The sequence below is a fragment of the Sciurus carolinensis genome, chromosome 12 (assembly GCF_902686445.1).
Source record: "Sciurus carolinensis chromosome 12, mSciCar1.2, whole genome shotgun sequence".
NCBI classification, from domain to species: Eukaryota; Metazoa; Chordata; class Mammalia; order Rodentia; family Sciuridae; genus Sciurus; species Sciurus carolinensis.
In genome coordinates, this window is record NC_062224.1 from 109,611,874 (window position 1) to 109,637,044 (window position 25,171).

At 46.7% G+C, this 25,171-nt stretch overlaps 1 protein-coding gene across 1 annotated transcript in view; it reads right to left on the minus strand.

Annotated features, from left to right (window-relative positions):
- Positions 1-25,171, minus strand: part of Tnn (tenascin N) — a 59,726-nt gene that overhangs the window by 16,736 nt on the left and 17,819 nt on the right. The window contains exons 6-11 of the mRNA XM_047521208.1: positions 24,460-24,723; positions 21,350-21,613; positions 20,429-20,692; positions 16,226-16,489; positions 9,841-10,104; positions 5,942-6,205 (exon numbers count right to left, since the gene is read on the minus strand). Coding sequence (XP_047377164.1) covers positions 5,942-6,205; positions 9,841-10,104; positions 16,226-16,489; positions 20,429-20,692; positions 21,350-21,613; positions 24,460-24,723 — 1,584 coding nt within the window. The remainder of the gene's footprint in view (positions 1-5,941; positions 6,206-9,840; positions 10,105-16,225; positions 16,490-20,428; positions 20,693-21,349; positions 21,614-24,459; positions 24,724-25,171) is intronic.

Sequence of the window (25,171 nt, forward strand, 5' to 3'; positions counted from 1 at the left end):
ACTAGTCCCCTGGTCATGGACTTGAGATGTCTGTCTTGGTTACTTTCACATTTCAATGAAATAGAAAGATGAAAATTTCATTCCTGTCTTTAAAAACAGGAAAAGTACGTTAAAGAGAGGATGAAGAAGGAAGAGATGATGAAAGGAACAAGGGAGATGAGAGAGAAATTAAATGAAGGAGAAGGAGGGAGAAGGCAGGGTTGCCTGGAGAGCACGCAGGGTGCAGGAATTCTGGGATAGGGAGAAGAGATGGTTTCTGTTTTGTTTTACATAACTTTCTTTAGTTTGAAAACTTTAGCTAAAAGCACATATTCACTTAGGGGTTAAAAATGCTGGCTAATTATTAATAAAATTAAAATCATGAAGAAATTTAGGGCACCTCTAACACTGGTGGCCCCAGTTGGTGTACTTGACTCTAAAGGGCATGAAGAGAACTTGACCCAACTGCTTGAACGACCCACAGACCTCCAAGTCCCACTGAGTCTGACTCCTGATGCTCAGCTAAGCCTGGAGCAGCCTCACACACACAAACACACTCAGCACTGAGTCAGCCACTGGATAAGGCACAGAGGAAGATGCTGCAGCAGGCCCCCCACCCTGGAGGAGGGATACAGAGTCCCTGCCTCTCCCCTCCACCTGGAGCTGAGGCCCAGCCAATTCTGATACCAAGGACAGAGAGTCTGACAGCTGGGCTGAGAGGATAGGGCTCCAGGCACCTGAGCTGAGAGGACGGGCTCCAGGCACCTGGGCTGAGAGGATAGGGCTCCAGGCACCTGGGCTGAGAGGACAGGCTCCAGGCACCTGGGCTGAGAGGACGGGCTCCAGGCACCTGGGCTGAGAGGATAGGGCTCCAGGCAGCTGGGCTGAGAGGACGGGCTCCAGGCAGCTGGGCTGAGAGGACGGGCTCCAGGCAGCTGGGCTGAGAGGTTAGGGCTCCAGGCAGCTGGGTTGAGAGGTTAGGGCTCCAGGCAGCTGGGCTGAGAGGTTAGGGCTCCAGGCAGCTGGGCTGAGAGGTTAGGGCTCCAGGCAGCTGGGCTGAGAGGACGGGCTCCAGGCAGCTGGGCTGAGAGGTTAGGGCTACGGGCACCTGGGCTGAGAGGACGGGCTCCAGGCAGCTGGGCTGAGAGGATAGGGCTACAGGCACCTGGGCTGAGAGGTTAGGGCTCCAGGCAGCTGGGCTGAGAGGATAGGGCTCCAGGCACCTGGGCTGAGAGGACGGGCTCCAGGCACCTGGGCTGAGAGGACGGGCTCCAGGCACCTGGGCTGAGAGGATAGGGCTCCAGGCACCTGGGCTGAGAGGATAGGGCTCCAGGCAGCTGGGCTGAGAGGATAGGGCTCCAGGCACCTGGGCTGAGAGGACGGGCTCCAGGCACCTGGGCTGAGAGGTTAGGGCTCCAGGCACCTGGGCTGAGAGGTTAGGGCTCCAGGCACCTGGGCTGAGAGGTTAGGGCTCCAGGCACCTGGGCTGAGAGGTTAGGGCTCCAGGCACCTGGGCTGAGAGGACGGGCTCCAGGCACCTGGGCTGAGAGGTTAGGGCTACAGGCACCTGGGCTGAGAGGTTAGGGCTCCAGGCACCTGGGCTGAGAGGTTAGGGGTACAGGCCGCCATGGTTTGGACAACCATCCACCACGGGCTCTCCACACCATCTTCTCTGAACAGTCAGAGTATCATTTCAAAAATGTAAACAGGGATCAACCCTGAAGAATGTCCTCAGGTCAATCAACCACCCTTCCTGGACCCCTCCCCGCCCCAGTCGTGTTAAACCGAAGGGTTCCCTGGCTGGTCCCTCGCAGTACCTGTCAGGGCCTTGGTGTTGGCCTTCTTGCTCTCCCGGGCCCCCTTCTGGGCCCACACCTGGATGGCGTACTCCACGCCTGGCCTCAGGCCCGTCAGGACGGTGCTGCTCTGCTCCTTCCTCACTGGAACCTCCCTGGTCTCTCCGTCGGCAGAGGTGTAGCGCACCACGTACCTGTCGATGCTGGCTCGCACGGGGTCCCAGGAGATGGTGATGGTGTTCTCTGTCACCCGGTTGGTTACCAGATTTTTGGGACTGTCGATTTCTTTTTTTTTTTTTAAAGATTTAGAAAAGGGTGAACTTTAGAACCAAGAAAGGGCATCCTGCCACTCCCCCGACCCCCAACCGCTCTCCACGGACTGTCCTTAGTAATGGTAGGACCTCATTTAAAACAGGAGTAAGAGGCTTCCATTTTCTAGGGAAACAAGTCACTGGACATTAAAACTGGAAGGAATCAGATGTTCTCTACATTTATCAATATGGAAATTTTCTGTCCTTGTAGTTCTTACCAAAATTAACAATAAAAATCTGAGCATCAAGACGAGCCACCAAAGCTTCAGCTGAAACACTCTTTTATGATCTCCATGGTTTCTAGTTACTATGTTTCACTGAATTTGAGAGCCGAGAAATCAGACCTCCCAAACTTCTTGACTTATAAAATGGGAAAGAGAATGGGAGACCAAAGAAATAAAGACTTTTATCCAAGTTCCTGTTATTTTCTTGTATTCAAACCAGACTAGACCCTCTTTGCTCTGAATTTTGAGGGCTCTCACCTGCCCACGGACTTTGCTCCTTCTCCTCTGCCCGCTCTCTCCTGCACCCCCAGCCTCCTCTTCTCCCCCATCAGTTCAGACCAGCCAGTTCCAGGATCCCCATCTCCCCCCGCATCACTCACTCCCTGCACCTCTGAACTGACAGCTCAAGGGAGGCCTCTGGCTACTCAGCCTCGCTCGCCTCCGGCTCACTCCTCACCTTGATCGCGGTTGGCACCTGCCTACAGCACTACGACTCTGCTAGTCTCGGTCACCATAACTCCTACATGGACAGCTTCCTAGTGGACACTTGAATCGTCACTTTACTTGACATTTGAGAGCGTCTGACAAAGCTGATCCCTCCCCTGCTTCTTGGAACTCTCAGCTCTTGGCTTCCAGGACTACGCACTCCCCTGATTTTCCTCCTAACTCACTGGCTCCTCCGCCTCACCCTCAGTCCTCTGTTAGAAACCTTCAAGAACCACCCAAAACTCCCTCTTTTCCTTGCCCTGTACATTTCTCCCTGGGGGCCTTGTGCATGTTCATGGCTTGAAATGTCAACTAGATGCGCATTGCTCCACCGAATTCTGAATCCCTGGCTCCCGTCAACTGCTGTTTATCCACCACAGTGCCCAGCCTGTATCAGACGCCCCCGAAACATGTGGGAATTAATGAATAAATCATTCAATTCACCAAAGAACGTCACGCATCTCAAACTTAAATATTTAACAGTCTCGACATTCTTCCCCAAACATTTATATCTCAGCTTCACTTCTCAAAAAATGGTACCACAATCATCTATGTTGCTCAAATCATAAACACAGGTCATACTTGATTCCTTATTTTCTTCTTGCCCCGCATTTCACTGAGCAATTAAGCTCCGCTGTTTATATCTGCAGAACACATCCCCAGACAACCCCTTTCTCTCTTCCCACTTATCCAAACCATCACCGTCGCTCCCCCAGATTTTTATAATCGCTTCTTTACTAATCTTCCTGCATCTACTCTTGCCTCTTCCTCTCTGCCATTTATTCTCCTCACTGTGACATGCAAAATGTTTTTGAATACTGCATCGTGTCACTCTTGTCTAGTAGACACAACACGCCTCCTCTTCCAGGCCCACGTGGTCCTATGTGACCCGAGCCTGCCCCTTCCCACCTAATCTCAAGACACTTGTCCTCTCACCTCTGTGTTCCAAAGATACCAGGCTCTTTACGGCTCCCAGCCGTCTCCTGTGCTGTTCCTGCTCAGGGTCATCACAGATGCTACTGCCTATGCCAGAAATAGCTCTTTTCCCCAGTCTCAGCCCTCCCCTTCTTCTACAAGCTCACTGTCCAACAAATTTCTGCAAGGATGCAATCAATATTCTGGAATCTGCACTGGTCAATACTGTAGCCTTAGTCACAATGCTATTGATCATCTGGAATGTGGTTGGTTCAACTGAGGAAATATTTTGTATTTTAATTATTTTTAATTAATTAAAAACTAATCACACTAGCCAGATGCAACTTAAATCATTAATAGGGAAATTTTAAAGACGCTAAAGCTCAGGGCTGGGGATGTAGCTCAGAGCTATGGTGATTGCCTAGGATGCACGAGGTCATGGATTCAATCCCCAATACTGGAGGAGGAGGAGGAGGAGGAGGAAGAGGAGGAGGAGGAGGAGGAGGAGGAGGAGGAAAGGAGGAGGAGGAGAAGCAGGAAGAGGAGGAGGAAGAAGAAGAAGATGAAGAAGGGAAAGGGGGAGAGGGAGGGGAGGAGGGAGAAGAGGAGGAGGAGAAGGAGGAGGAGGAGAAGAAGAAAGAGGAGGAGGAGGAGAAAAAGAAGTAGCAGTAGTAGCAGTAAAGCTGGGCACATTTTACAGCCTCTCCCACAGTGAGCCTGCCAGTCTTGGATCTGAGAGTGAAAGGTAAGAACCAATGTGTACAACATGCCGGTGGCACCTGCCCTCTCCCAGTCCCCTCCTACTGGCTGGAATGCAGATGCCGTGGTTGCCATGTGAATGAGTCCAACTCCCTGGGGACCACTGAGCAACCATAGACAAGGAGCCTGGGGGTCCCCCACCAGGAGCTACCACGTAGCCCTGGCCCACTTACCCTCTGCCATTCTAAAGAGAGGAAGGGACTCTCTGGAAAGGACTCAGTCAATGTGTATCCTGTCACTCACTCAGCCCAGCTAAGAACCACCCCTGCCTGTTATTCTCCACACCTTCATCTCTTTCACAGAACGTATCACAATGTATCGTCATCGATTTGATTTTTGGCCTCTCTCTCCCAGGGGACCTCAAGAGTGTAGAAATCACACTTGTTTTGTCCACGGCTCTATCTCCAGGACTAGCCACTGAGAAGATGCTCATTAAAAGTTAGCTGCATGTTGAACATGGAGCTCTAACTGCCCAGTTAATACTTATAACTTAGACTATATGGTATCTATTAAATTAAACCTACATAAAACAGCTTGCCACAAAACAGTTTTCTAGTCCACTGGTTTTAGGAATTTTGAATTGGTGTTGCATTATTACATTAGAGTTTTCTTTCTCTTTCTTTTTTCCTCTCTTTCTTTCTTTGCACTGGAAATTGAACCCAAGGATGCTCTATCACTGAGCTGTGCCCCCAGCCCATTTTATTTTATTTTATTTTATTTTTTACTCTTGAGGCAGGGTCTCATTACGTTACCCAGTCTGGCTTGAACTCGCAATCCTCCCACCTCAGCCTCTCAAGTGCACCACATCCCAGCTAATTTCCTAGAATTTTCTATAACTGAGAGGTACAATGGTTAAAAACATAGACTTTAGAAAGGATTTTCAGACATTAGAGGGACTACCCAGTGCTGGGTCTATTACTGTGTTTTGTTCTCTCTTTAGGTGAATAAGCTATGGTTTGAATATCTGACTCCTCCAAAACTTGTAACGAAATTTAATTGCCCCTGTATTAAGCAGTGGAAGCTTCGAGAGATGACTGGGTCCTGAGGGTTCTGCCCTCATTCGTGAATTAATGCCATTATCACAGGCACAGGTGAGAGATCACAGGAGTGAGATAAGGTCTTGCACTCTCTATCTTGCCCTTCTGCCCAGTTATCATGCAGCACAAAGGTCATCAGCAGATGACAGCACCAAGCTCTGGGACTCCCCAGACTCCGGAAGTAAAAAATGCACTAAGGCACCCTCCCAAAACAGCCCGCTGTCCCTTAGGTCACAGAGCCCAAAACCAGCTGTGTCATTGTGAAGAAGAAACAGCTCACTAATGCAATAAGTGGTGTTAATTCTCCTACTTGCTCTTCCCGCCCTGCCCCATTACTTGCCAACGGAAGAAAAGAAAACAAAACTTGACCCCATGGGCTTAGTTAGCATGGCAGCTCTGACATGCCCCACATGTCTATCTGGGGAGTCTACTACCTGTGGGGGCCTTGGTGGTGGCCTTCTTGCTCTCCCGGGCCCCCTTCTGGGCCCACACCTGGACGGTGTACTCCACACCTGGCCTCAGGCCCGTCAGGACGGTGCTGCTCTGCTCCTTCCTCACTGGGACCTCCCTGGTCTCTCCATCCGTGGAGGTGTAGCGCACCATGTACCTGTCGATGTCGGCCTGCACGGGGTCCCAGGAGATAGTGGCAGTGTTCTCTGTCACCTGGTTGGTCACCAAGTTTTTGGGGCTGTCAATGTCTACAAGGAAAAGCACAGATCAGTATAAGCTATTAACAGGCCCCATGGTGCAGAAACTGGCAGCCATTTTGCCTGTGATGGGCCCTGTCAAGTTCTGTGGATTTTCATCTCATTTGTGTTTTAACTAGTTCATGAACCTACGTCTCTCTCCTTGGATACACTTGTCTCCTCAAGTAGGAAGCACTGTCAGCCAGGATCTGAAAATCTGGGCTAGTGTTCTTGTTTGTTTAGTAAGGCACAGTGAGCCTTTCCTGGTCGCGAGGCACGTTGCAGGCTGTGTGCAAGGTTCAGGGCGGATGAGGACCTGGGAGCTGACAGCCTTGTGTCTGCCCTCGGGTCAGCGAAGACCTCCACTTCAGATGAGGTGATGCTCCCAGCCTCATCCAAACGCAAGTTCCCACAAGAGGAAGGCCACATCTCTTCCCCTCCGTGTTCCCAGGGCAGGAAGAGGACAGGACACGTGGAAAGTGCTCAGCACACGTTGCAAAAGATGTCAGCAAATATTTCCACCCTACTTTAATATTCTTCAGTATACACAGATCCACTGGTCACACTGGTTTGCCAGTTAAATACTGTCCAGGCTGTGGTCACGCATCTCTTCTACCATAGTAAGAATGTGACCCGAGAACTGTGTGTCTCCTCAGAACCCTGGCCCACCGCACTCTGCTGTTCTACACAGGGAAATAAGCGTTTCCCTTGCCTAAGTCATTGTCATCTGGGTGTTTCTGTCACCCTGCTTACTGCGACAACCCTCCATGTCTGAGAACCTCAACACACTCTATACCTACACCCTGTCCACCTCTCTCATTCACAGAAGTAATCATCATTCATAGTCACAAACTTGTTTCATAAGTGTGGTACAAAGCAAGCCACATACCTGCTGTATGGAAGTGAAACTTATAAAGTTGAAACTTCACTACACCTTCAGTGGCATTTTATTTTCATTTTCTATTCCTACTCAAACTTATTGGGAACATCAATAATGTCCACAGCACACAGAAGAGAATTTGATAGACACGCCATTCAAAAATAGCTTGGAGACTGACATGAGGAACTGACCTCTAAGGACACTGGTTAGGGAAGTGAGGAACGGAGCAGAGTGCCTGTCACCCAGGGAGATGGTCCTGCCCATGCATGAATCCTCCCACATCACGGGGGAATGAACCCTGACCTCCCGTAGGCACAGTATGACAGGTGTTACCTCCTAAGGAGCGATGCCCCTTACCTGTGGGGGCCTTGGTGGTGGCCTTCCTGCTCTCCCGGGCCCCCTTCTGGGCCCACACATCCACCGTGTACTCCACGCCTGGCCTCAGGCCCGTCAGGACGGTGCTGCTCTGCTCCTTCCCAACCAGAAATTCCTTGGTCTCTCCGTCAGCAGAGGTGTAGCGCACCATGTACCTGTCAATGTCAGCCTCCACGGGGTCCCAGGAGACAGTGGCAGTGTTCTCTGTCACCTGTTTAGTGACCAGGTTTTTGGGGCTGTCAATGTCTAAGAGGAAAAGTGCTGATCAGTAAACCCTGCTCACAGGCACCAGAGAGCGGGACCACTGCTGGGCAGGGGCAGTTTGCTGTCCCCAGGGTCTCCCTCCTCCTAGGTTGGTTTTCAGAGGTGTTATGGACACTGACTTGTCTGCACAGCTGGATTCTTGGATCCTCAAGGAGGCAGCACAGGAGAGTGGCGTGGGTAATACCCCAGAGTGAGAGGGTGGGTTCTGGTCCCAGCCCGAGGCAGCTGAGGGTCAGGAAGCACCCTCATGGCTGCAGGCAGCAGACCATGGATCTTCTCCAGCTCTGCCCTCAGCCAGCCGTGGCCTTGGACCCCTCACTGCCTCTGACTGCACCTCACATTCCTCATCTGTAAACGTGACCTCGTACTAGATAGATATTTGTTATTTGTCATCTGGTTTGGTTTGGTGTGGTACTGTGGATAGAACCCAGGGCCTCACATATGCTGGGCAAAAACACTCTACCACTGAGCTACACCCCCAGTTCTTAATCTTTATTTTGAAGTAGGTCTTGTTAAGTTACCCAGACTGGCCTTGAACTTGCCATCCTCCTGCCTCAGCTTTCTGAGTTGCCGGAACTCCAAGCATGCCCATTCAGTCTACATAGATTTTAAGGTACCATAATATTCCATAAATATTTAATGAATCAAACCCAATAAATGTAACTATGTGACTTGTAGAAATCATGCACTTCACTGAATTTGAGGATTCTCAACTGCAAAATGTGGTTTCTGCTCTACAATTCAAAAAAAAACTTACCCTCTTCTGAGGGTAAAACAAATGAAGGAAATAACCCCCATTCATTGCTGGTGAACATACAATGGTTTAACGCTATGGAAACATACTGACAGTCCCTCAAAAATGCAAAATAGAGCTACAAAGCCAGGCCTGGTGGCACATGCCTGTAATCCCAGCTACTTGTGAGGCTAAGGCAGAAGGATTACAAGTTTGAGGTCAGCCTCGGCCACGTAGCAAGACCCTGTCTCAAAATAAAATTTTAAGAAAGCACTGTGGATGTGGTTCACTGGTAGAGCACTTGCCTAGCATGTCAGAGATCCTGAGCTCAATTCTCAGTACAGCCAGGGGGAAATAAAAGATAGAAATACCAAATGATGTAGTAATTGCACTTCTGGGCAGATTCCTAGAAGAAATGAATATATACATATCCATACAAAACCCGTACACAAATCCTCATAGCATCATTATGCACAATTGTGAGACAACAGAAAAAAATAAAAGAGTCCAAAGCCTGACACAAAATGTGGTATACAATGAAATACTAATTCACAACAAAATGAAGTACCCTAGATGTTTACAACATGGATGGACCTGGAAAACACCACGCTCCATGAAGATAACCAGGCACAAAAAGCCACAGATTATGTTCACTCTGGATGGGAAAAGCTCTGGAAGGGAGATCTGTGGACAGACAGCAGCTGTTACCTGGGGCTGCAGGGACTGGGGACAGGGAGCTATTGGGAATGGATATGAGGTTTCTCTTTGGTGATGAAAAGGTGCTGAAACAGGCTCTGGTGATGTCTGCACAACTCTGAATGCACTAGAACTGTCCAACTGTGCATTGTAAAGGAGCAAATTTTATAATATGTAAATGCATATAAAGAAGACTTCTTGAAAAATGAGGAACAGAGATAAAAAAGCACTAAAACTGTGAACTGCTATCACACATAACTACAACTGTGGGATCCTTAAATGCAATCTAGACGAATCTAAACAGGATTTATCCACTAAGAAAGCAATAACCTCCCCTTGTTCCCTAGTGATCACAGCAAAAGCCATCTCCCAAAGCACCTACCCAGCACACAGTTCCTAAAGTACTTGACTTCTTTATATTTCTTCCCTTCCTAAAAGTACTTTGATGACTGACCACAAAGAAAACACAATTGGAGGTACAGTGGGTGGACATGACCAATCACCACTAGTCTTTATGAAGCCCAAATATGAGGCTGAATCCAAGGACCTATTACAAGATAACGTGTTCAAAGTTACTGAAGGATGGCGTGAGTCCCATGACAAAGGTCTGCCACCCAGGTCTGCCAGTGTCGGAGGAAAACCAAACATCCTCCCACAGACTTAGCGTGGTGTTAGACTGCTGGAGAGTAATGTCCCTACCTGTGGGGGCCTTGGTGTTGATTTTTCTGCTCTCCTGCTTCCCCTTCTGGGCCCACACGTAGACTCTGTACTCCATGCCTGGCCTCAGGCCCGTCAGGACGGTGCTGCTCTGCTCCTTCCCCACTGGAACCTCCTTGGTCTCTCCGTCAGCAGAGGTGTAGCGCACCACGTACTTGTCAATGTCAGCCTCCACGGGGTCCCAGGAGACAGTGGCAGTGTTCTCTGTCACCTGCTCAGTCACCAGGTTTTTGGGGCTGTCAATGTCTAAGAGGAAAAGTGCTGATCAGTAAACCCTGCTCACAGGCACCAGAGAGCAAGACCATTGCTGGGCAGAGGCAGCTTTCTGTTCCCAGGGTTTCTCTTCTCCTAGGTTGGTTTTCAGGGGTGTTATGGACACTGACTTATCTGCACAGCTGGATTCTTGGATCCTCAAGGAGGCAGCACAAGAGAGGAATGAGCAGCACCCCAGAGTGAGAAGGGCCTGCTCCTGGGTCCAGCCTGAGGCACAGCTGAGGGTCAGGAAGCACCCTGGCTGCAGGCAGCAGACCACAGACCTTCTCCAGCTCTGACCTTGGACCCCTCGCTGCCTCTGACTGCCCCTCACGTTCCTCATCTCTAAATGTGGGCCTTTCGCTAAAGAGATTTTAAAATACCTTGATAATCCATGAGTATTTACAAATCAATCCATGAATCATCAGCTATGTAATTTGTAGAAATTCTGAATTTCACTTATTTGAGTATTCTCAACTGCAAAATGGACATATTGATTCCTGTTCTACTTTAACAAATTCCTCTGAGGAAAAAAGAAATTAAAAAATTAAGCCTCATCCGCTGCTATTCGGCAAGCAAAACAGTGCAACCACCATAGAAATATCTGGAGTTCCTTCAAAGTTGAAGATAGAATTGCCAAATGATTCAGTTAATTCTACACTTAAGCACATATCTAAGATAAATGAAGATATATATGCACACAAAACTTGCATACAAGGTTGTAAAGGTCAAGTTCAGTGGTAGAATGCTTGACTAGCATGGGTATGATCCCCAGAAGCACAAAAATCAACTAATATGCAAATGTCCAAGTATCGTTATTCACAACAGCTAAAAAGTGGAAACAACCCACAAGCCCAGCAACCAATGAACTGATGAAGACAATGTGATATATTCATACAAAGAAATGTTAATTCACGGTAAAATTAGGTACTGATACATGGATGAACCTGGAAAATACTACACTCCATGAAAGAAGCCAATCACAAAAAGCCACAGATTATGTTCACTCTGGATGGGAAAAGCTCAGGGAGGGAGATCTGTGGACAGACAGCAGCTGTTACCTGGGGCTGCAGGGACTGGGGACAGGGAGCTATTGGGAATGGATATGAGGTTTCTCTGTGGTGATGAAAAGGTGCTGAAACAGGCTCTGGTGATGTCTGCACAACTCCATGAATGTACTAGAACTGTCCAACTGTGCATTGTAAAGGAGCAAATTTTATAGTATGCAAATGCATATAAAAAAAGACTTCCTGAAAAATGAGGAACAGAGATGGAAAAGCACCAAAACTGGAACTGTTATTGTATATAACTACAACTGTGGGATCCTCAAATGTAGTAAAGATGATTCTAAATAGAATTTGTGGAGATCTTCAAGGTGTGGCGTATCAGAGGAAAACTGCATTTCCAGTTGCTCTGAGGCTCTAATTCAAGCAGTAGGAGAACTGCTTCTCTGCAAGGCGGGGGACAGAGCACAGTTATGGAAATGCACTGTTGGAAAGGCGCACTGACAAAGAACAAGACAGAGCACACTGGTTCACTGCAGAGGCAGGGTGATACGAACAGAAATAAACACAGTGAACAGATTAGAGAGGAAAACTCTACGGATTAGAAAAGGAGCCTGAAATTACCTGATCCAGAGGCTGCACAGTGAACTGATGTTTGAAAAGTGCTGTTTCTCAACTGGCTGCAGAGAGCAGAGGCGGCAGCCACCTTGAGGCAGCTGCCCTGCAGCCTGCTGCGGCAGGAACCAGGAGATGGTAACACACTGCCATACCACCCTGGCGAGCACCTGTCCTGTGGCCTAGGGTGTACCTGGCAGAACATGAGTGAAAGGGCACAGAGAAGATGGTGCCCAGGAGAGTCCAGTCAGAGATGCCACGGGGAGTGAGACTCACTTTCCCTTTGAGTTGGGCAGCTCCCGTGACCAGCCGAACAGGGTGGGGAGTGGACTGGTGGGCATGATTACTCTCAGAGCCAAGGCCTTGGAAGACCACAGTTGTGAGCAGCAGAGTGTGGGAGCTTTGGAGGGCTGGCTCCCCTGCTCCATGAGGAGAATTCTCAGGAAACTCCTGAGATCCAGGCTCCCAGCATAGGTAATTAGTGTGTAGATGTCATAGTAGGCACAGGGTATTTATTTTAATGCTATATATTATTTGCTTCAGTGGTTGCATTATTTATTTCACCCTTTTCTGTGAGGTGCTAGGAAACCAGAGGGAACTACAAGTTCAGAGAGTAGAGACTCTGCTTCTGAACTACACCCAGTCAAGAGGCAGTGTGATTTGCTCCACACACTAACCACACCCAAAATTCAGTAATACTTTAATTCAAAGAATAGAAAAGACAAAAACCCCAAACTAACAACCAGGCCCCAAGTAGGAATATCTATGGGTGTCCTCAGGTCCCACTTAACGACATGTACTCCTATAACAAAAACAGAGAGAATTAACACAAAGACTGGATATCACACCTATAAGGGGATCTCAATCTTGATCACTCTAGACTCATTGGCAAGAAAGGATGTAACTTTAAAAGTCCCAGATATGATAAAGGAAGAGAAATAAATCCCAACTGATGCATAAAAGCAAAACAACAAGGTAGCATGACACCTTCTGAATTTCATAATTCACCAGTCACTGACTCCAAAGATATTAAAATGGATGAAATATCTAATTAAAAATTCAAGAGAATGATAATAAAAATGATCAATGAATTCCACAAGAATACATAAAAATAACCAAATGAATCAAGGAATTTAGTACAGAATATGAATGAGAAATGGAGATATTGAGAAGGAATCAAACAGAAATCTTAGAAATGAAAGAAACAAGAAATCATACAAGATGTTCAGTTGGAAGTCTCCCTAATAGACTACAGCATGCTGAAGAGAGACTCTCAGAGCTGAAAGACAAAGTGGCCAGCCTTGAACATTCAGATAATGCTTAAGAAAAGAAGATAAGTAACCATGATCAGAATATACAAGAACTCTGGGACTACATTGAGACCAAATTGAAGAATTATCAAAATTGAAGAGGATTGTGAGATGCAAGCTAATGGCATGAATAACCTTTTCAGGGAAAGAAGAGCAGAAAATTTTCCAAACATTGAGAATGAGATGGACATTCAGATACAGGAAGTGTTCAAAACTCCAAAAAGACAATATCAAAAAGAATCTCTCCACAATGCATTATAATTAAAATGCCTAACATACAGAATAAGGATAGAATTTTAAAAGTCTCAAGAGAAAATGCCAGATCACATTTTAAGGCAAGATGATCAAAAGTACTTCTGATTTCTCAGCATAAACTCTAAGATCTAGGAGGGTTTGGAATGATGTGTTCCAAGCCCTGAAAGAAAATAACTGTGAACAAAGATTGCTATATCCAGTAAAGCAATTCTGCAGAATCAAATAAGAAATAAAAGCCTTTCAATATAAGCAGAAGTTAAAAGACTTCATGACTACTAAGCCAGCACTACAGAAAATACTTAAAGAAACACTTCACACTGAAGAAATTTAAAAATAAAATCATGAGTGCATGCACAAATGAACAATCTCATTTAAGAAGTAGGTAAGAAAATGTAAAATAGGATCAAATTAAACATTATCAATAAATCAAGATGTCAGGAATTAATAAATATCTCTCTATAATAACATGATTGTAAATGGTCTTGACTCTCCAATTAAAAGACATAGGCTGGCAGAATGAATTAAAATAACAAAACTCAACTATAGTTTGCTTGCCAGAGACTCACCTTACATGCATAAACAGCCACTGGCTGAAAGTGAAAGGATAGAAACTGACATTCCATGCAAATGGAGCCCCAAACAAGCAGGGGTAGCTAGCTAATCTTATGTCTGATGAAGCAGACTTTAAGCCAAAAATAATCACTTCATACAGGTAAAGGAAACAATCCAACAAGAAGATACAACAATAGTAAATATTTATACAAAAAATATTGGTGCACCTAATTACATAAAACAGATACTATTCAAAGACTCAAATAGACCCCAGTACAATAATACTGGATGATTTCAATACACCTTTCTCACCAATAGATAGGTTCTCCAGACATAAACTCAGTAAAGACTCTTTGCATCTGACAAATATTATAAAGCAAATGAACTTAAAAGACATCTAGCTCTTGCTTTTCTCTCCCCCTGACTTGCTTTCTTTCTCCTCCTCGCTTTCCACTCTCTGTAGTGCACGCCCTTTCTTTTTCCTTTCTCTTTTCCTCTCATTTTCTCTCTTACCCTGCAGGGAGACACTGTTTGCTTAATAAACTCCCTTATGTGGAAAAAAAAAAAGACATCTATAGAATATTTCATCCAAAACAGTTGAATATACTTCCTTCTCAGCAGTTCATGAAACATCGAAAAAGGACAGATTTTAGGCCACAAAGCTACCCTTAGGAAATTCAAAAAAAATGATATAATTACTTGTATCTTATCAGATAATATTGGAATGAAATTAGAAAAAAAAATACCAAAAAAAATCTTAAAGAAACAATATAAACACATGGAGATTGAACAATAAACTTTTGGGTTTGTTTTTATTTTTTTGCAGTGCTGGGTATTGAACCCAGGGTCTGGGTCTATCAATAATCTACATCCCCAGCTCTGAACAATATACTTTTTATCTTATAGTTTTATTTAACAATACACTCTTGAATGATGAGTAGATGATACAAGAAATCAGGGGAGAAATTTTAAAATTCTTAAAATGAGAAGAGAAGAATAGTTATACAACATACCAGAATGTCTGGAACATTATGAAGGTAATGCTAAGAGAAATATTTATAACTATGAGTGCCAATATAGGAAAATCAGAAAATCTCAAATGAACTACCTAATTATGCATCTCAAGGTCCTTGAAAAACAAGAACAAATTTCAAAACCCGTAGAAGCTAAAAGCTAAAATCAATAAAACTGACAATTAAAAAAAATATATAAAGGATCAATGGAATAAAACATGGTTCTTTGAAAAAATAAACATTATTGATAAGACCTTGACCAAACTAACCAATGGAAAAGTGAGAAGACACAAATTAATAAAATTTGACATGTAAAAGGAGACTATTTTGAAAATTAGGGACTATTTTGAAATAAATTGGAAAACCTGGAAGAAATGGATACCTTTCTAGACACATATGAACGGCCAAAACTGAATCAAGAAGACACAGAAAATCTAAAAAGACCAGTAACCAATGAGATAGAAGCAGTGATAAAAAGTCTTCCAAAGAAGAAAAGCTCAGACCCAGATGAAGTCTACCAGATGTTTAAAGAAGAACTAATGCCAATGCTTCTCAAATTATTTCATGAAATAGAAAGGTATGGAACACATCCAAATTCATTCTATGAAGTCCATATCACCCTCATATTAAAACCAGATAAGTACACATCAAGGAAAGAAAACCACAGACCAATATCCCTGATAAACTTAGATGCAAAAATCCTTAATAAAATATTAGCAAATCATATTCAACAAGATATTAAGATCATATATCATGACCAGGTTGATTTTATCCCAGAGATGCAAGGATGGTTTAACATATGCAAATCAATAAATGTCATTCACCACATAAATACAATTAAGGACAAAAATCACATATTCTTCTAATCAACTTCTCAATAGATGCAGAGAAAGTCTTTGACAAAACTTAGCACCCATAATGCTAAAACCACCCATTAATTCTAAAACCACTGAAGAATCTAGGAATAGAAGGAACCTATCTCAACATCATAAAGGCTACATATGACAGACACAAAAGTCATCTAGCTCATAGATCTACATGTATGGCTTCTTTGAATCTCTTCTCTTCTTAGAAGTCTTTTAAGGTTAACCACAAAAGAAATATGTAATTGGAGGTACAGTGAGTGAATATGTCTAATCATCATTAATCTTTATGAACCCAAATTATGAGACTGAATAGAGGCTCCTTCTGATAAGATTACAAGTTAAACAGTATGAAGGCATGAGGTGAGTAGTATGAAGAAGGTCTATCATTCAGGTCTTCTACAAATCATCCATTTTTGCCAATATCAGAGAAGGAAAATCACACTCAGCTTCCCAAGGGTTTAGCATAACATGTTACATTCCCAAAGAATGGCATTCATTACCTGTGGGGTATTTGGTGTAGGCCTTCTTGCTCTCCTGGATCCCCCTCTGGGCCCACACATGGACAGCGTACTCCATGCCTGGCCTCAGGCCCGTCAGGACGGTGCTGCTCTGCTCCTTCCCAACCAGAAGTTCCCTGGTCTCTCCGTCAGCAGAGGTGTAGCGCACCACGTACTTGTCAATGTCCGCCTCCACGGGGTCCCAGGAGACAGTGGCAGTGTTCTCTGTCACCTGGTCAGTCACCAGATTTTGAGGGCTGTCAATGTCTAAGAGAAAAAGTGCTGATCAATAAACCCTGCTCACAGGCACCAGAGAGTGAGACCATTGCTGGGAAGAGGCGGCTTTCTGTTCTCAGGGTTTCTCTTCTCCTAGGTTGGTTTTCAAGGGTGTTATGGACACAGATCTTGTCTGCACAGCTGGATTCTTGCATCCTTGAGGAGGCAGCACAGAAGAGTGGAATGAGCGGCACCCCAAAACCTGAGGCATGGCTGAGGGTCAGGAAGCAGCCTGGCTGTAGGCAGCAGACCACGGATCTTCTCCAGCTCTGTCCTCAGCCACCGTGGCCTAGGACCCCTCACTACCTCTGACTGCACCTCACATTCCTCATCTGTAAATGTGACCCTTCACTAAATAGATTTTAAGATACCTTGATAACCCATGAGTATTCCATGAACTGAACCATGAGTCATCAGATGAGAGACATATAGACATACTATCCTGCATTAGAGCGCTGTCAGCTGCATAGGCAGCCTGGCTCCTGTTCTGCTACCTCAACAGATTTCTGTTCTGCTATTTCAACAAATAACCCTCATGTGGGCAAAGTGGTACCTGGTATGCCCTGCTGCTCAGGAAACTGAGATAGGAGGATCACACATTCAAGGCCAGCCTTGGTAACTTAGCAAGACCCTGGGTCAAAATATTTTAAGAACTGAGGCTATAGCTTAGTGATAAAGTAATTTTCTAGCATGCACAAGGCCCTGGGTTCAATCCCCAGTCTCTCTCTCTCTCTCTCTCTCTCTCTCTCTCTCTCTCTCTCACACACACACACACACACACACACACACACACACACAAACATAACCATCAATCATTGCTGGTGGGAATGTAAAATGACACAAACACTTTAGAAATAGTTTGGTAGTGCCCAGAAGATTAAAGACAGAATTAGTAAATTATCTAGAAAGTTCCCTTCTAGGCATATACCTAAGAGAAATGAAGACACATGTGCACACAAAACCTTGTACACAAATGCTCGTGGTACCATTATTCAAAATAGCTAAAAAGTGGAAACAACTCTAATATCCAATAACTGATGAATGGATAAAAAGTATATAACTGTACATTGAAATACTAATTCACAACAAAATGAGGTACCTATGCATGCTACAACATGGATGGACCTGGAAAACACCACGCTCCATGAAGATAACCAGGCACAAAAAGCCACAGATTATGTTCACTCTGGATGGGAAAAGCTCAGGACAGGGAGATCTGCGGACAGACAGCAGCTGTTACCTGGGGCTGCAGGGACTGGGGACAGGGAGCTATTGGGAATGGATATGAGGTTTCTCTTTGGTGATGAAAAGGTGCTGAAACAGGCTCTGGTGATGTCTGCACAACTCCGTGAATGCACTAGAACTGTCCAACTGTGCATTGTAAAGGAGCAAATTTTATAATATGTAAATGCATATAAAGAAGACTTCCTGAAAAATGAAGAACAGAGATGGAAAAGCACCAAAATTGTGAACTGTTATCACACATAACTACAACTGTGCAATCCTCAAATGTAGTAAAGATGATTCTAAACAGGATTTATCCACTAAGAAAGCAATAACCTCCCCTTGTTCCCTAGTGATCACAGCAAAAGTCACCTCCCCAGGTACCCAGCACACAATTCCTAATATACATGACTTCTTTATATCTCTTTCCTTTCTAAAAAGGACTAACCACAAAGAAAACATACAACTGGAGGAACCATGGGTGGACATGACAAGTCACCACTAATCTTTATGAAATATGAAGCTGAATCTCAGGACCTGTTACAAGATAATGTATTCAAAGTTACTGAAGGATGGTGGGAGTCCCATGACAAAGTCTGCCATCCAGGTCTGCCAGTGTCAGAGGAAAACCAAACCTCCTCCCACAGAAAAAGGCCCACTCTCACATGAATGGTGGGGCTGCAAATTGGTGCAGCCACTCTGGAAAGCAGTGTGGAGATTCCTTGGAAAAGTTGGAATGGAACCACCATTTGACCCAGTTATTCCACTCCTAGATTTATACCCAAAGGACTTAAAATCAGCATACTACAGTGACACAGCCACATCAATGTTTACAGCAGCTCAATTCACAATTGCTGAGCTATGGATCCAACCTAGTTGCCTTTCAACAGCTGAAAGGGTAAAGAAAATGTGATATATGTGCATGAGGGACTATCACTCAGCCATAAAGAAGAATGAAATTATGGCATTTGCCAGTATATGGATGGAACTGGAGACTATCATGCTCAGTGAAATAAGCCAACCCCAAAAAATAAAGGCCAAATGTTCTCTCTGATATGCTGATACTAACACACAAGGACGGGGGCAGAATAGAAGTTCATTGGATTAGATGAAGGAGAAGGAAGGGAAGGAGAGATGGGAATAGGAAAAGTGGTGGAATGAGTCAGACATGACTTTCCTCTCTTCATTTATGAATACAGACCAATGAAACTCCACAACACGTACAAACGCAAGAACGAGAAGTTAAACTCCATGTATGTACATGTCAAAATACACTCTACTGTCATGTAAAACTAAAAGGAACAAATAAAAATAAATAAACAAAAACATCCTCCCACAGGTTTAGCATGAAAGGCGTTAGACGGCCAGAGGGCGAGGCCCCTACCTGTGGGGGCCTTGGTGGTGGCCTTCCTGCTCGCCTGCGCCCCCTTCTGGGCCCACACATCGACCGCGTACTCCACGCCTGGCTTCAGGCCCCTCAGGACGGTGCTGCTCTGCTCCTTCCTCACTGGAACCTCCTTGGTCTCTCCGTCAGCAGAGGTGTAGCGCACCACGTACTTGTCAATGTCGGCCTCCACGGGGTCCCAGGAGACGGTGGCAGTGTACTCTGTCACCTGCTCAGTCACCAGGTTTTTGGGGCTGTCAATGTCTAAGAGGAAAAGTGCTGATCAGTAAACCCTGTGATCAATAAATCACAGGCACCAGAGAGCAAGACCACTGCTGGGCAGAGGTGGCTTTCTGTTCTCAGGGTCTCCCTCCTCCTAGGTTGGTTTTCAGGGGTGTCAGGACACGGACTTTGTCTACCAGCTGGATTCTTGGATCCTCAAGGAGGCAGCACAGGAGAGGGGCATGATCGGCACCCCAGAGTGAGGGGCCGGGTTCTGTCCCAGCCTGAGAGGCCCAAACCAGCGGTGATGGTCACATCTAGCCCGGCGCGCCACGACCCCTGGCCTCTGCTCCTGCCCTGACTTCTCCTCCCTCCTGATTCCCAGCCCCCTTCCTCCTGACCTGGCCTCTCCTGCCCCCCGCAGCTCTTTCTCTGGACCTTTGGCCTCTCCACAGCTTACTCCGCCCAGTGTGTCAAACACACGTGCACCAGAATTTGCACTAAGCAAGCTGAAAGGACGGTGGCCCAAGTCCAAGGAGGAGACTCGAGAGCCTCTGAGCAGCAACCCTGGAGAGCAGGTAGTCAGCCTGCGAACAGCTGACCGGGAAGGAGGCTGGACTCATGGAAACGCACGCCTCCCTCCCCAAGAAATGGACATGGGGCACTAGACCCTGTCTTGTGTTTCACCAGAAAAACACAGCGATCATTTCTGCCTAGACATTCATCCGAAAGGCAGAGACCAGAACACACTTCACAGGAAGGGTGTGAAGAGGTGGGAAGTCTTTCTTAAGTTGGTTTGGGATCAGGATGCTGGCTCTCTCGGCCGACACTGCCTGTTTCTTCAAACCTCCTCCTTACCAAGAAACACTCAGCTTTTGAACAACGAGGAGGGTGCACGGCAGAGGAGGAATGGGGGACCACGGGCAGTAACCGTCGATCTGTGAAGACTGCAAGCCACTCAAGGAGGTGAGAGGTGCTCCCTTCCGTGTGAAGGATGTTAAGCCCCAGCCCACGAAGCCGCCCCATCTGCCAAGGTCAGAGGAGGAAACCGGCCGGCACAGACCAGCCTGCACACAGCCAGTGTGACGCAGGCCCGTTACCTGTGGGGGCCTTGGCGTCGGCCTTCCTGCTCTCCTGGGCCCCCTTCTGGGCCCACACGTGGAAGGCGTACTCCATGCCTGGCCTCAGGCCCGTCAGGACGGTGCTGCTCTGCTCCTTCCCCACAGGAACCTCCCTGGTCTCTCCATCCACGGAGGTGTAGCTCACTATGTACCTGTCGATGGCGGCCTGCACGGGGTCCCAGGAGACAGTGACCGTATTCTCCGTCACCTGGTCAGTCACCAGGTTTTGGGGGCTGTCAAGGTCTGGAAAGAAGATGTTTGGAAAAGCCTAAGCTCTGACTGCGGAAGGAAGAATGGCAAGTCCAGGGCCAGCCTGGGTCATTTAGCAAGACCCACTCTCAAAACAAATAGTAAAAGGGTTGGGCTGGGGCTGGGACCAGGGCTCCGTGTTAGCATGCTTGCCTAGCACGCGTGAGGCCCTGGGTTCGATACTCAGCACCACATAAAAATAGCATAAAGGTACTGTGTCCTCCTACAACTAAAAAGATAAAAAATTAATAAAATAATAAAAGGGTTGGGGTGTAGCTCAGTGGCAGAGCACCCCGGGTTCAATCCCCACTACTGAGAAAAAAGTGTGGAAGAGGGAGCGGGGAGAAAGCAACCCCTGGTTCTCAAAGGGGGATCATCACAAACTTGGTGCTACTTCTTGGTGCCCAGCTCCCTCACGCGGAAGGAAGACTGTCCTTGGTAGTACACACACACAGAGACTCATTAAACACCTGCCAAGCTCTGGGGCACCTGCCTTCTCATTTTACGAAGGCCTACTTCACCGGGCAGCACCATGAAAGAGTATTGCCGCAACCCTTGCAATAACCATATCCGACACGTGTCCTAAAAACACTGCCACAGCACAACTTTACTTTTGTGCTTTACAATTCCGATTGACCTCTCTCTACTCACCCGTCGGGGCCTTGGTGTCGGCCTTCTTGCTGTCCCGGTCCCCCTTCTGGGCCCACACATAGACTTTGTACTCCACACCTGGCCTCAGGCCCCTCAGGACGGTGCTGCTCTGCTCCTTGGCCACTGGAACCTCCCTGGTCTCTCCATCTGCCGAGGTGTAGCTCACTACATACCTGTCAATGTCAGCCTGCACAGGGTCCCAGGAGACAGTGATTGTATTCTCCGTCACCCGGTCAGTCACCAGGTTTGCTGGGCCATCGATTTCTTTAAGATACAAAAGAAGAAGGTAGACTTTACCACCCTCCAGGTCCTGTAAAGCCAGCACATTCACCAAATGTGGATCACCTCCATCAGCCTCAGAGTCTGCTGTATGCCAACGACTGAGTGACTGGGAGGTTTAATCAAGGAAACGGTCAGATCCCAAGAATGAGCTACCAGCATTTGTAGGTACAGTACCAACAGATAGATCAAGGCTGCACGCTTTTCCCATAACTTGCTTTTGGAAAAAAGAATTGGTCTTCACATACAGATTTCTCCTTTACCCTGTATTAACACAGCACACTCTTTCTCTTCCTAACTTCTTGTAAGCAATTACTCTGATAACCCTCTGTATTCGTTTCTGGGGAAGAAAAATACCCTGGAAGTAGGAGCTGTCCATTCTTTCCATCTAAACACCAGGTCTGTGTCCAGGAACCAGAAAGTTTTAAAGGGATGGTATATGAGGTCTGGGCTAATAAAAATAATCCTGTTTATTAGAGCTGCCCAGGTTTCCATGTGACCTCACCTCTAGGAAGAGGGAAATGTTGGTGCTACCTCACAGGCCAGGGTGAATTCTATAGGAGCCATTCCATAGTAAATGCTATGAGAGTCGTTACCACAGGTGGCACTTGAGGTGTGAAATGCCACATTCTCCTCAAAAATGTAACCCCAGAGAGAGTTAAAAGTCAAAGTGACCTGTTGTACCGTTAGAAGGTGATGCCTTTCTTGCTGTGTTTAAACACCAACTCCTCAAAAGGCTGGGCTCTCTGAGAGAGCAAACGCATCTCACACCTGCCTGGCAGCACTTGCCAAGCCTGGCAGATTGACTCTGGGAAATCCGTGGTCAAGGGACATGACTGGCCTTAAGGACCGGAGTTCAGACTGCAGCACAGACAGCTGTCAGGTAAGGACAGAAGACAGCTCCCAGGATCTGAGCTGGCTTTACCACTCCGGCCTCTCCACACCACGACCCCTCACAGGCCTGCCACCCTTAACGAGCACGGGTGACTACCTGACCGGAAGCCTCTGCACACACTGCTGCCACCTCTCACTCCCACCTGCCTCCCAGGCTCTGTCCAGTTGTCACCTCCTCCAACAGCCTGCCATGACCCCTCTCCCACCCCAGACTGCAGTTGGTATCCTTTTTATTAGGTTGCCACAGTTCCAGGGGTGTGTGTTTCCCCTAGACCATAACTCGGCGTACTTGATCTTTTTTACTTGTCTTCTCTACAAATCCTCCTTGTGGAATCTGCCCGGCTTTCCCTGTGACCAAGCTGCAGTAGGACCGGGGCTGCAACGCCCTCTAGCTGCTCACTTGTGAACAACTCCCGGGTATGAACCAGGTCCATGCCTGACACCCCCTGCCCAGCAGCAATGCCACCCTCCGGTGGATCCCCAGTGGTGGGGTGCTTACTGACACCACCCCCACCTGAGACAGGAGAAGATTCTTCTCTAGTCCACCCTCCATTGTCTTAAAAGGGCAGATCCACAGGGTTTCTTCTCACAATGCTCAAAATCCGAGTGAACAGACAATCGTGTAATATAAACAAGGAGGTAGCAGTCTCCGGCCCACAGGCCAAACCTGCCCCACTGCACATGGTCATAAAGTTTCACTGGAACACGGTTGTGCCAGTTCATCTACACACTGTTGTCTGTGGCTCTTTTCACCCTGCCTGGAAGAACTGAGTAGCTGCACAGAAACTGCTTGGTCTCCAAAGCCAAAGACACTCACTATCTGATCCTTTACGGAAAACCCAATGATTCTGACTTTCAACAGTTAGACCTCCCAGTCCTTACTGTCAACTTCTCCCCTCCCTGGAGAAGAGGTGGGCTCTCTGAGGCCCACCAGCATCCAGCAGGCAGTGCACCACAAAATATTCAAGGGCCAAATGCCGATTAATTCTAAGAATGATCTTTGCTGTCATTTATATAACACTTGCCACGTGTCAGGTATTTCACGTGAAGTAACTCCGGTAACTCTCCCAACGACCTCTGATGCGTCTGCTCATGCGCCATTTTACTGATAAGAAATTGAGGAACAGAGGTGAAGGAACTTGCCCACAACTACTTGCCTAGCAAATGGCAGAGCTGCGATTAAAATCTGGACAGTCACACTCCAAAACCATGTTCCTAACGATGTCCTTGCTTCTCTGAAAGTCTCTAGACTGAGTGACTGTCCAGAACAGGGCCCACACAATAAGCAAATCCTTTTCCCCGATTTCCTGTTGAGTGTTTTAGAACCTCAAGTAGGCACCACAGTCAGGCTGCTCGGAGTTCAGGGAAGGCTAGAGGAGGTTTAGGCTGAAGGAACAGCCAGGCTCTGTCTCAGCACACCTGCAGGCTCAAGCTGAGCCGAATGAGTGGATGAAGTTCAGCAACACTTATGTTCCTAAAGTTCAAAGGCGGAACCAGCACATTTGGTGAATGTTGACTCGCGAAGCAAACCATTCCCATGGTTGGAATGAGGGCTCCAGACCATATGCCAAGTGCCTACACCATCGCTATAAACTGAGGTAAGCGTCCAAATTCCCTGTCTGTCCGTCTTTAGTTTTCACATTCAGAAAAGTGAAAATTAGAAGAAAAAAAAAAAAAAAAAAAAGGCACTCTACTGAGAGAGCTGCATACAGAATTCTAGCCCAAATAAATATGACCTTCTGCATCAAATAAAAAGTCTGGTCTTCTCAGTTTAAAACGAAAAAGGAAAAGAATTTCTAATTATGAAACTCAAAATTGCATTTGCAAGTTTCCTCTACCCTGCTAGCCAAAGAGCTGATGCCAAGTGGCAACGACCTCCTGATTCAAACACGAACTCCCCTTGCCCTGGGGAGTCGTGCCGCCCGGCCTTCCGTTACCTGTGAGGGCTTGGGTGTCGGCCTTCTTGCTCCCCTGGTTGCCCCTCTCGGCCCAGACATACACCTTGTATGACTCCCCCGGCTTCAGGCCCGTCAGGACGGTGCTGCGCTGGTGCTTGGGTACTGCCGTCTCCTTGGTCTCCCCCTCGGGGGAAATGTAGCGAACCACATACTTGTCGATGTCAGCCTTCACGGGGTCCCAGGAGACTACTGCTGTGTCTTCTGTCACGTGATCAGTGGCCACATTCCTCGGACCATCAATTTCTTCATAAAAATGCATGAGAAAGAAACATGAGAGAACCATTTTGGCTGGTCAAGATCACAGATGCTTTAAGATCTGATTCATCTGGGTGACTTCATCCCATAGTCTACACCAGGCAAGAGGCCAGGGGCAGGTAGACAACTGACCTGTGCTTCAAGCTGAGTTCGTTTCTTCCACAATTCACTGCACATCCATTAAGTGCCAGGGGATGGACTCCCTGGGAGTCATCAATGAATGAAACAGAAATCCCTGCCGGTCTCGAGTTTATATTCAAAAAGGACCAACCCAGAACAATGTGCAGGTCATGGCCCCGACACACGTGCTTCCCAATAACATGTCCTCAGCTCATGGCCTTAGAAAATCCATAATCTTTTTCACACATGTCCCTACTAACCCAGGGGCTTTTGACCATTGTAAACACTGGGTGCCTGCTAAGTACCACCACCAGAG